At 34.0% G+C, this 13,520-nt stretch overlaps 1 protein-coding gene across 1 annotated transcript in view; it reads right to left on the reverse strand.

The window, feature by feature from the left end:
- Positions 1 to 6,478: 6,478 nt before the first annotated feature.
- Positions 6,479 to 13,520, reverse strand: part of EPYC (epiphycan) — a 35,447-nt gene continuing 28,405 nt past the window's right edge. The window contains exons 4-6 of the mRNA XM_052000856.1: positions 12,811 to 13,013; positions 10,557 to 10,652; positions 6,479 to 7,087 (exon numbers count right to left, since the gene is read on the reverse strand). Coding sequence (XP_051856816.1) covers positions 6,917 to 7,087; positions 10,557 to 10,652; positions 12,811 to 13,013 — 470 coding nt within the window. The 3' untranslated portion in view covers positions 6,479 to 6,916. The remainder of the gene's footprint in view (positions 7,088 to 10,556; positions 10,653 to 12,810; positions 13,014 to 13,520) is intronic.

Below are 13,520 nucleotides of genomic sequence, written 5' to 3' on the forward strand. Positions count from 1 at the left end.
AGTGACTTGACCAAGGTCACACAGCTACTAAAGAGCAGAGCTAGAATTCATGGGGAGTCCCTCTAATGCTAAATTCAATATTCTTATCAATATGCCATGACACTTCATTTAGTCAAATGGAAAAGGAAACGGACTCATAGAAATTGAATGATACCAAACTGACTAAATATGAATTTCAACTTACTTTGGCCAAAGTACCTCCTGACTCCTTATCCATCACCACAAACTGACTGATTTGTTTGTTTTTTGTTTGTTATGTTTATTCCAAGTAGAAGAAGTAACCACACACATCAAAATTACTACTATATAGAGAGTATACATATTCTATTCTCTAACTTTGGCTTATGTCAGGTTCTTATTAAATGCTTCTTTCCTTCATTGATACATTGTGAATTAAGTAAAGAAATTAATTTCATTCATCCATTTACAACATTAAGATTCATTTCTGAAGCCCCATTTTGCCCAGTGGTAGCATAAGTCAATTAATCTTGCTCTGCTAACTTTGAGCTTTACTCAAAGATTGGTATATTACTCAGAATCCCTTATTTGCAAGAATAAAATGAAAGTTGCAAGAATGAAATATCACCTGCTGAGAATCCTGGTTTCTACAAGCCTTCATTAAATCAATAACAGAATGAATAGGAAATCTAAAGTCTGCTGAGATCACGCTTTCAATTCTTGATTGAAAATTGAGACTAGTATGGGGTCCTTGAATTTTAACAGTTTGCACTGAGATGAAACCTTGAGCAGTTATCTTACATCTCCATATTCAGCCAAACTTCATTGGGTTTCTTGACTCAACTGTTAACTTCCTTATTTTTCCTCAACAATCCTTTTCTTTCATTTTACAGCAACATGTATTTAAAATTTAGCTTTCCTAGTTCTATTTGAATTGAGGTGGTACCCAAATATATTTTCCTCAGTACAAATGGATTACAGTTTTTGCTTGGACCTGAATGAAGGTTTTAGAAACATTTTTGCATTCATTGTAGAACCCAAAGACTAAAATTTTCCATCAGTTTTATCCATAGCTTAAGAGATTTTGGTTTAAATAATACTAACAGAAGAGCACAATGCCTAAAACGTTTTAGGTGCTTAATAAAGGTTTATACACTGATTAATATGACAATTCCTATCATCAGTATTGGCTAAACAGACATTAGAATGACATTTTCTGAATTTGTCACTGTACCCCTGCAGCCCCTTCCTCTGATTAGTCATTTCTTCCCAGAATACTCATTTTAAGAAAAATGTCCAGGTAAGTCACATCTTCACTATTTTCTGGGCTCAGCTGAGTCTCTGCATTTCTTTCCCCACCTTATACTTCCTTTTATAGCTTTCTTTCATGCATTATCTTGTCCCATTAAAATCATTAAAATTTATATTCCTTGAAGGTAGGAACTGTATTTTCTAAAAATAATGGCTAGCATTTACATCATACTTTACAAATGTCATCTCAGTCAATCCTCAAAACCACTCTGGGAAACCAATATTGTAATTATTCCCATTTTACAGAAGAAAATGGAGAAAAAGCCTAAGTTGACTTACCCAGGTCATAGAGCTAGAGGTAAAGTGACTAGTTTGAATTTAAGTCTTTCTAATTCCAAGTCTAGCCCTCTACTCCAGTACCAATAGGACACCACCTTTCTGTCATTGTTTATATTCCCAGAATTTAACACAATTCCTCTCATATCATTGTTGTTTGGTCATCAACAAAATAACTATAATCTTGAGAAGCAAAGAGAAGAATCTCTTGAAGAAGGAAGATGTGGAAATTTTTTTTTATCTATATGATCACAAGAAACGCAACACACACACACACACACACACACACACACACATGCAAAGTGCATATTTGTGCAATTAGACCAAATATATTAGAACACGTGTGGTAAGTAAGGTAATATAAAACTCTATAATCTCTGCAAAACCAAGAAATAAAGGCTCGATAAGGTCATCATTTATTAGTTCAAAAAACTAATAATAAGAAAAAGAAATAATGACTACTACTAATAACATAGTGGTTGCACAGATTATTAACAAAATGCTTTACTAGACTCTCCAAGAAATCTGAGCTAGCTATAGTAATAGATGTGAGACCCTTATTAGGAAGGCATCATTGCTGACCTTGTGAAATCTAATAATATCACTAATTGAGTTAGTGCTCTGACCAATGAGAACAGACCTCCTAGGCACTTGAGAAATAAGTAAGAAGGAATAGGGTTGTAGGATAGCCCTATTTAAGGGGAAAAAAAAACTATCAGTCTTATTTAGAGATCTGTTCAAGTATTGGTTTGTAATTAAGTTCTCAAGTATATATGGAGAGCTACCTTTGTAGTATTGGGGATTTACCATGTGTTGATTCATCATTAATAGAGGAGAAGGGAAGAGAGGGGGAGGAAGAAGAGAAAAGGAGGGAGGATAAAAGAAGGGAGAAGGGAAGATAAAGGAAGGGAGGAGGATAGGAAGGAAACATAAAGGGAGAAGGAGACGGAAAGGGAAGAAGACAGGGGAAAAGGGTACAGATAAAAGGAAAGAATTGGAGGAGAGATAGGAAGCAAATCTTTAAAGTGTCCATTGTTTGTTACATACTGTTTTACAAAACTTTTACAAACTTTTATCATACTTGACAAAACTGGCTTTACAAAAATCTCCTTTATTCCTCACAACCCAGGAAACAAGTGCTATTATCATCCCCATTTTGTAATTGAAGAAATTAAAGAAGAAATAGGTTAAGTGATTTAATAAGGGTGACAAAGTTAGTGTATTTGAACTCAGGTCTTCCTGACTTAGGGTCTAGTTCTCTCTCCCCATAGTTGATATTTCTCTTTATGTCTCTATATTCTATCAGGTTTCATTTTATGTGCAGATCTATCTTGTCAAATAAAAAATAAAAAACTCAGATGTTCTTTACATAAGGCCCTAATCCCTTCCATAGTGAGCCTCAGGACAACATAATTTAGTGGGTTTTACAGTTTACTATTGTGCCCATGGTAAGATTTCCAAGACTTTATTTAAATCATTGTCCTGGGGTGTTCACAGACAGGATTAGAACTCTTGGCTCTATGCATTTCACAATTTTACTTTTAATATATCTTACACTTGGTCTTCACTGTTCTGGGGGGAAAAAAACAACTCCTTAATGAAAAAGAATACAGTTCTAACACACGATGGCAGCAGTGGCTTATTCAACATTCAAACAACCATAATTACCTGGTAAAGAAGGGCACATGTATTGGATAGCAAAGGTCAATATTCCAGGTACTTTATATATAAAAGTGCAACATTTTAAATATATGTAATATTTTAGACATAGAATTTTTTTCCCACAGAATAATCATGCTAGATGGGTTGTCTTTTATGTTAACAAACTTATTAAAAATTGTCAATGTCTTAAGTAAAATCTTTTCAAGATATCTAAAGCTTATCTATTCTTGATGCATTTCTGTAGATAAACCAATGTTATTATTAAGAAATTATTTGGAAGCAGGTGGAGCCAAGATGGTAAAGCAGAGACTTACTTGAGCATTTCCCCAAAACCCTCCAAATACCTTTAAATAATGACTATAAATAAATTCTAGAGCAGCAGAATCCACAAAAGAATGGAATGAAATAATTTTCCAATCTAAGACAACTTAGAATGTCAGCAGGAAACATATCTCACCTGAGTGAGAGTGGAACAAAGTTCAATGCTGGTTGTACCAGCATAACCTGGGCCCCAGGAAACCAGGAGTAGAACACGGGAGTCACTGAATCAGCAGAAACAGCAGCTGCTTCCAGACTTCTCAGTCCACAAACAGTAAGGAGGTTGAACAACTGATCAGACAGATATTACACTGGTCTGTTTGCTAGCAAGGAGGCAGGAATCTTGCTTTGTCCATACTCAGTTCTAGGTCACAATCCTTGGTGACAATCTCAGGGCAAGGAGCAGAACTAATAAACCAGAACTTGCAGCCACAGTGAATGGGGACCTACCTTACAATAGCAGGGAAAAAAAGTTCTTGGGGTCACTTTACAAATCAGAGCACATGCCAAGAGAGCAATAAACCCACCTCTCCTTAGATCATACCACTTTGGAAGAACTGAAAACTTACTGGTTTGCAGAAGTATCTGAAAACAACTGCACAAAATCCTCAAAACTTGGGACAGGATACCCTCCATTCTGGAAGCATAGCCCTACTTTAACAAAGAGTTAAAAATAAAGAACTAGGCTGGGAAAATGAGCAAACCACAGAAAAAATTCTGACTCTAGAAAATTGCTATGGTTACAAGGAAGATCAAAACACAATCGGAAGAAGATAGATAATAAAGTCAAATCTCCTACATCTAAAGCCTCCAAGAAAAATATGAATTGATCTTAGGTCATGGAATGGCTCAAAAGAGATTTTGAAAATCAAATGAGAGGTGAAGGGAAAATTGGGAAGGAAAGTGAAAGTGATGCAAGAAAATCATCAAAAACTAATCAATATGTCCATCAGTTGGGTAATGGCTGAATAAGTTATGGTATATGAATGTTATAAAATATTGTTCTACAAGAAACAATCAGCAAAATGATTTCACAAAAGCTTGGAGAGCTACATGAACTGATGCTAAGTGAAATGAGAAGAGATAAGAGGACATTATACACGGCAATGGCAATTCTGATCAATTTTGCTAGACATGGCTCTTTTCTGCAGTAAGGTGATTCAGACCTTTTCCAATGGTCTTGTGATGGAGAGAGCCATTTGTACCCAGAGTGAGGACTACGGGGACTAAATGTAGATCACAATATGGTATTTTCATTTTCTTTGTTGTTTGCTTGCATTTTGTTTTGTTTCCTATTTTTTCCCTTTTTGATCTGACTTTTGTTTTGTGTATGTGTGTGTGCAATATAATATTGTGGACATATGTATAAAAGAACTGCACATGTTTAATGTATATTGGATTACTTGTTGTCTAGGAGAGTGGATGGAGGGAAGGAAGAGAGAAAAATTTGGAACACAAAGTTTTGCAAGAGTTAATGTTGAAAACTATGCGTATGTTTTGAAAATAAAAAGCTTTAAATAAAAAAAAATAATCAGCAGCTTGGTAAAGGAGATACACACAAGATGCTGAAGAAAATAACATCTTTAAAAAACCCAGAATAGAATAGATGATAAAAAGGGGGGGGACAATTAAAAACAAAATTGATTAAATGGAAAGAGAGACACAAAATTCACTGTACAAAGAAATTTCTTTAAAAATAGAAAAGGAGGCACAAAAGCTCACTGAAGAATATAATTTCTCAAAAATTAGAATTGGACAAATGGGAGATAATGATTATGAGAAATCAACAAACAATAAAAAACCAAAAGAATGAAAAAAGATAATGTGAAATATCTCATTGGAAAAACTATTGACCTAGAAAATATATCCAGGAGAGGTAATTATTGCACCACCTGCAAGTCATGATTTTAAAAAAGCCTAGAAATTCAAGAAATTATAAAGGAAAACTGACTTGATATTCTAGAACCACTGAATAAAGTAGAAATTTAAAGAATCCAATAATCATCTCCTGAAAGATGTACCAAAACAAACACTACCAGGAATATTATAACCCAATTCCAGAGTTCTCAGGTAAAGCACAAAATATTGTGAACACCAGAGAGAAAGTTCCAATTATTATAAAGGCACAAGATTTGGAAGCTTCTACATTAAAAAAACTGGAGGACCTGAAACATGATATTCCAGAAGGCAAAGGAGTTAGGATTACAACCAAGAATCACTTACCCAGCAAAACTGAATATAATTTTTCAAAGGGAAAATGTATATTCAATGAAATAGATGTCTTTTCTTGATGAAAAGATCAAAGCTGAATAGAAAACTTGACCTTCAAATATGAATTTCAGGAGAAGCTTAAACAGGTAAACAGGAAAGGAAAAAATCATAAAGTACTTAATAAGATTAAATTATTTACATTCCTACATGGAAACATGATACATGTAACTCACAAGAGTTTTCTCATTATTAGGACAGTTAGGAAAAAAATATGTGTGTGTGTGTACACACATACATATACATATAAATTTACACACATATGTATATACATATACATACACATATATATTTATACATATACATACTTATATATACCTAATATTTATACATACACATTTATCTATTCATATATATGAACATACTTTTATACATACATATATGTATGCCTAGATACATATAAGTATATATAATACGAATATATATATGCGTGTGTATGTATATATTCTTAGTAAAAAGGGAGATTTTAGTAAAAATTTAAAGGTTAGGGAGGTCAATAGGCAAAGAGAACAAGGCAGAGTTTTGAGAAGAAGGCAGAGTTTTCCAGGCATAGGGAATAGCCAGAGAAAATGCCCAATGTCTTTGTCTGGGAGATGGTATATAGGAAGAAAGTCAGTGATTGCAGTGACTTACATAATTAATATTTTTCAAATAAGGCAGAATAAATTTTAATACTTTTATTTGTTCACAACAATCCAGAATCTAATGATTTAGAGGGAAACAACATCATTGTTTAATGAAAAAGAAAAGCCGATTATTAGAACCAATGTTGGATAAATATTGAATGTATATGTGATTTCTTTTCAAAATAAATTTTCATTGATTGAAAAATTAACTTTAAATCATACATATTGTAAATTAAATGTGACTAGTTTGTATGAAAATGCTATATGTTTTTTATTTAAATTTGCTCAACTTGTAAGTTTGGTATTGCTTTACACATTTCTATGCTGATATCATATATCTTGAATTTTTCTCACTTTATTTGTTTGTGGTTTATTTTAATATATCACAAACTTCCAAATGCTAATTTGCAAACAATACACGATTTGTTCTGTGTGAGCACATTAATGACAATTCTTTTGCTGTTAGCCCAGGTCATTGCCTGAGCCCCAAATTTGGCTTAGACAAGGCTACCAATTGGCAGACGAGGTAGACACATGTATGCCTGAGGAGTTTTACTCAGATTGATGGGATTCCCGTCCAGCCGAATGTCTTCCAAAGCCTTGCGCACATAGGTCAAGTTTTTAACATTGCAGAAGGTATCCTCGTGCATCTCTAAGATGTTGTTGTTCTACAAGGGGAATACAAATAGCCGTGTTATAAGCCCAATTTTTGTCCTTATTTTTGACAACCTAGGTCTTGCCTTAATTTCCCTTTCTCCAAAAGAAACAACAGTCATCACTGTTGATGACTTTTTTGTCAACCTTTAAGGTCTGAAAAATACTTTCCTCCAAAAGCTCAGTGAAGGACATAGTACAAGTGATATTCGTTTCATTTTATGGGTGATGAAATTGAAGCTTGCAGAGTTTAAATGCTCCCAAAATCACAGAAGCTAATAAGTATCTGAGGCAGCATTTTAATCCATGTGTGCCAATTCCGCGAGGTCAATACTCTATTTTCCACAATCTTATGTCCTCTCCCATCTTCCCTAATTTAACATATACTCCCATTTCTTACCCCCAGTCTCAAAGCTCCATACCTGTTCTAGAACATAAGTTTGAATCGTATTATTCAATATCTCTATGGACCTTATACTCATCTCATCTTTGGTCTACCTTGCCCTATCCCATTTTGTCTCTATCCTCCATTATTTCCTCCTCATTATCATTAACAAATAGCCCTAAGCTTATTTCATGCCTCTTTTTTCTATTACTCTTATATGAATATACTTAGAAAATCACTGAACTATCCAGGTTCTGAGTCCCTTCATCTATAAACAGAGGGAATTGGATTAAAAAATCTCTGAAGTCCCTTTGGTTGTAAATATATGGTAGCACAGAGAGCAATCAATGGATTTGATTAATCCAAAAAGGAAAAGGGAGCAGGCCGAAGGGAAAAATTTTGTTTGATAGTGAAAACAAACATTTGAGGGTGAAAAATCAAAAGGATCAAATAGGATCATCTTGAGACAGCCTGAGAAATTATATGTGTCAGTGTAACTTTAGGAATTTGCCTTTCTGGACCTACATTGCCTCATTTTTCAATGAAGGGCCTGGGAATTTCTTCCTCCCTAGAGAGTAATAATTTTATGACTCCAACTGAAATCTGGATTATATAGGACATTATATTTGATGTTCCCCCTTCCTTTGAAGGGTTTATTTATATTGCCCAAGCTGGAAATTCAATGGCTATTCACAAGACTGATCCCACTATTGATTGACATGCTTTGTTCCTGACCCTTGATAGGCAACATGGTGGACCCAATTCTAAGTGGAACATATTGGTCCCTGTCTTTCTTAGTGCAGCCACCCAATGATTGACATAAAGCCTATTGTAGCTCCTCAGCTCAAGACATCCACCATCTTAGGCCTCCCTGAAAAAGGATTACAGACATGGAACATTGTCTTAAATGAAAAATAATCAATTCCTACATGGTAGAACAAATTCCTTCTCTTGTCCTTATTCTAACCATTGTACTTTCCATATCCAGTTTTTTTCTATAACAAAGAATTTGTCCTCCTTTAATGGAAAATATTATCATAGGGTTTAAGAAGTGAAAAGTATTTTTAAAATCCCTCTAATCCCTTTACTTTGTAGATGAAAAAACTGAGTCCCAGAAAAGTGAACATAATCTCTCATTTTTCAGCCCTCTTCTCATCCATTCTCCTAGTACTGTGTTCAAAAACTTAAAACTTAAAAGTTTTCCTAGTTTGGTGGTATCTGCTAGCTTTAAAAAAATACTATCATGTAATTGTATAAATATGTATGCATATATTGGATTTAACATATTTCTACCATGTTTAATTTATATTGGATCACTTGCCATCTTGCACAGGAGTGGAGGAAGGGGGGAAATTGGAACACAAAATTTTACAAGGGTTAATGTCAAAGAATTATCAATGCATATGTTTTGAAAAATAAAAAAATTTAAAAAAAAACTGTATCATGATGCTTGAGAGAACAGATTACTTTTATAAGGAAATGGAAAACAACTCTAGTATTTTTGCCAGGAAAATCCCAAATGGAGTCACAAAGAGTCAGACACAAGTGATAAACAACTGACATGAAGTATTGTCCAAAATATGTATGAATAAGGAAGAAATCTAAAATTTTATTTGTGCTCAAATAATTTCTTTCCTCTTTAGACTCTTCTTGTATTAATGGTTAGTATCCCTTTGTTAAGAACTTCATTGACTTGGTAATTTCATGTTTTAGTTTTTCATATTCCAAGTTCTCAGAGAGTCAGAAAATTTTATAATTTCTTTAGTGTTAACCACTTTTGCTGGGCATAAGGTAGGAGCCTAATCAACTCTTATTTGATTGATTAATTGGCCATAGTATAGGACATTAGCTTAGGAAGAAGCCATAAGACCCGTCTATGTGAGTATTGAATACTGTTTGTTACAGCAGCCACATATATGCCATATGCCATGTAAATGAATTCTAGGAGTATTATTTATAATAAATCTCGAGAGATATGGGGGTAAAATTAACATGCAACAATTAATGCTGATTCTAGGGTTATTGTTGGCAATTTATGGTTCCCACAATATTCAGTGTTGTTATTTGTTCTCTGTCTTATTGGTGATCTCTTCAAATTCCCTCTTTTCCTCCAGTACTGAATTTCAAGTTCTTTAAAACTTGGAAGATCATTCCATTGAAGGAGTGATTTATTTGATTATGGAATAAGTTAAAAGAATATTATATGAACACAGATGCTAATATAATGATTCATAAAAAGGAAAAGTGATGCCAATTTGTAAAAATGCTATATGTTACCATCATGTGAGAAAGGAGGAACTCTTTACAAAAAGAGGTATGAGATTGCTTCCTCTCCTTATCAAAAAATAAAATATAATAAATGGGAAGCGAGTGAATTCTGGCACAAAGAATGAAATGGAGTACCAAGAATGAAATTTGTGTCCCAGGAGATAAATAACAAAATGGAATTGTAAATTAGATTAATTTCATTATGTGGTCTTGGTTAAGTAATTCCCCTTCTCTGGACTTCAGTTTTCTCACATCTAAAATAAGAGGACTGGACTAGATTGTCTCTGAAATTCCTTCCACCTTTAGATATAAAATCCTGTGATCCTATGAGTTCCTTCCCTATCTCTAAAACTGACTGTCCTTCCCTACTTCACTATCCTATCTACTACTGATACAGTTGTCTTGCATGTTTTCTTTCAGAGAAACATATCAAATAAGTCAAGACAGTTATGGTAGGACAAAATACTAAGGCTTTAAAATATTACTGAAAATTAATAGGTGATAGAACAACTGTTAGGATAATTTTTAATTTTCAGAATTAAAATAGGTCATAGGATCATAGATTTAGAATTAAAGAAAGCTTTAGTTCAAACACCTTTCTCTAGCCCAGTCTAACACAGATGATGAATTATAGAGGCAGGAGATAAACTCAGGTCTTCTGACTCAAAAATTAAAAGAAAAGAAAACATGAAATTTCACTTTACCAAATAATTATGGGGAGTTGAATATATTTGCTGGTGAAATAACCAAGTTCCTTTGTCAACTATTTTCTCTCTGAAATGGGACATCTATCTTTCTTTGTCCCCTACAATTCCTTGCTAAAAACCTACCTGGAGATGGAGAGCTCGGAGGTTTGCAGGCAGTGGTAGTGGGATGTGGTCCAAATTATTATCCGTAATGTAAAGATGATGGAGATCATACATATCCTAATAAGAAACCAAAGACAGGAATTTGATGAAAAATGAGAGCTATAGTAAATTTAATTTTTACCCTTGTTCTTCCCTAAATTCTTTTTTTTAAATATTTTATTTTATTTTATAATAACTTTATATTGACAGAATCCATGCCAGGGTAATTTTTTTACAACATTATCCTTTGCACTCGCTTCTGTTCCGATTTTTCCCCTCCCTCCCTCCACTCCCTCCCCTAGATGGCAAGCAGTCCTATATATGTTAAATACGTTGCAGTATATCCTAGATACAATATATGTTTGCAAAATCGAGCTGTTCTCTTGTTGCAGAGGGAGAATTGGATTTAGAAGGTAAAAACAACTCGGAAAGAAAAACAAAAATGCAAATAGTTCACAGTCGTTTCCCAGTGTTCTTTCTTTGGGTGTAGCTGCTTCTGTCCATCATTTATCAATTGAAACTGAGTCTTTGTCAAAGAAATCCACTTCCATCAGAATACATCCTCATACAATATCGTTGTCGAAGTGTAAAGTGATCTCCTGGTTCTGCTCATTTCACTTAGCATCAGTTCATGTAAGTCTCTCCAAGTCTCTCTGTATTCATCCTGCTGGCCATTTCTTACAGAACAATAATATTCCATAACATTCATATACCACAATTTACCCAGCCATTCTCCAATTGATGGGCATCCATTCAATTTCCAGTTTCTAGCCACTACAAACTGGGCTGCCACAAACATTTTGGCACATACAGGTCCTTTTCCCTTCTTTAGTATTTCTTTGGGATATAAGCCCAATAGAAACACTGCTGGATCAAAGGGTATGCACATTTTGATAACTTTTTGGGCATAATTCCAGATTGCTCTCCAGAATGGTTGGATTCGTTCACAGTTCCACCAACAATGCATCAGTGTCCCAGTTTTCCCGCATCCCCTCCAACATTCATCATTATTTTTTCCTGTCATCTTAGCCAATCTGACAGGTGTGTAGTGGTATCTCAGAGTTCTTAATTTGCATTTCTCTGATCAATAGTGATTTGGAACACTCTTTCATATGAATGGTAATAGTTTCAATTTCATCCTCTGAAAGTTGTCTGTTCATATCCTTTGACCATTTATCAATTGGAAAATGGCTTGATTTCTTATAAATTTGAGTCAGTTCTCTATATATATTTTGGAAATGAGGCCTTTATCAGAACCTTTAACTGTGAAGATGTTTTCCCAGTTTGTTGCTTCCCTTCTAATCTTGTTTGCATTAGTTTTGTTTGCACAAAGGCTTTTTAATTTGATATAATCAAAATTTTCTATTTTGTGATTGGTAATAGTCTCTAGTTCATCTTTGGTCACAAATTTCTTTCTCCTCCACAAGTCTGAGAGATAAACTATCCTCTGTTCCTCTAATTTATTTATAATCTCGTTCTTTATGCCTAGGTCGTGGACCCATTTTGATCTTATCTTGGCATATGGTGTTAAGTGTGGATCCATGCCTAATTTCTGCCATACTAATTTCCAGTTATCCCAGCAGTTTTTATCAAATAATGAATTCTTATCCCAAAAGTTAGGATCTTTGGATTTGTCAAACACTAGATAGTTATAGTTGACTATTCTGTCTTGTGAACCTAACCTTTTCCACTGATCAACAAATCTATTTCTTAGCCAATACCAAATGGTTTTGGTGACTGCTGCTTTATTCTTCCCTAAATTCTTTAAGAAACATAAAAACAAAATAATGTACAGTGGGACTGCAAGTATTATTAGACTGGGATTGATAGCTAATAACTGCAACAAATGAGCCCAGAACTGGCTAGGTGTTGAACACTTGCTGAATGCTTCTTGATGATGATAATAATTATTTCTCATAATCTTTATGAAGATCACTTCTTTAACTGTTTAATTTTCTTAAACTGAGACAGTTAAGTAGTTCTGCTTTATTTTAAAAAAGAATAAAGCAAAGCATGTATAAATTGTTTTATTTTTCCTAATTTTTTTAAAAGATAGATGACATGAAAAAGAGGAGATGAAAGGACAAGGGAAGGAGGAGATAATGGAGAGAGAGAGAAAGAAAGAGAGAAAGAGAGAGAGAGAGAGAAAGAGAGAGAGAGAGAGAGAGAGAGAGAAAGAGAGGAGGGAGACAAAGGCAGACAAAGAAAAACATGGAGAAACTGATCATAATCTTACTTTAAATGCTTCTTGTTTTATCCCTTTTCGCCCCAGTCTATTGTTACTGATGTCAATGAAGGTCAGTGTGGATGGTAACTCTGGAAGTTGCCTAATTCTGTTGTCACGAAGAACAAGTTCCCGAAGCTGAGGAAGTTCTCTGAAAGCATCTTCATCAATCTCAGATATTAAATTAGATGTCAAATCAATCCTTTTTAAATCACCTAGAAGAAAAAAATGAGTAGAAAATATCCATGAACATTCTACTATTTTTTTCCTTCTAAAAAGCAAAGACAAAATCAAGAGATTATGGTTCTTTGCAATGGTCAATTAGTGAATTTAACCTCTGATTTCCAATGAATTGTCATTCAAAAGCTTCATTATTTCTTGAAATATTCAGGCTGCCCTAGGTATTATACATATTTATACAATTATAAGAATATTTAATTTTAGCAAAGAAATGGGTCTGCTATCTTAAAAACACATCCCATCAATTCCTATAAACTTGAGATGGAAAGTGCCATTTGCATCCAGAGAGAATTGTGGAGACTGAATGTACACATGTTTAATCTGTATCTGATTGCATGCTGTCTTGGAGAGGAGAGAGGTGGGGAGATAGGGAGATATGCAAAGTTTCGAAAAGGAGAATGTTGAAAACTATCTTTGCATGTATTTGGAAAAATAAAATACTACTAAAAGAAAAAAAAAAAAGAAAAACACAGCCAATTTAT

Source organism: Antechinus flavipes, chromosome 5 (assembly GCF_016432865.1).
Source record: "Antechinus flavipes isolate AdamAnt ecotype Samford, QLD, Australia chromosome 5, AdamAnt_v2, whole genome shotgun sequence".
In the NCBI taxonomy this organism is placed as follows: Eukaryota; Metazoa; Chordata; class Mammalia; order Dasyuromorphia; family Dasyuridae; genus Antechinus; species Antechinus flavipes.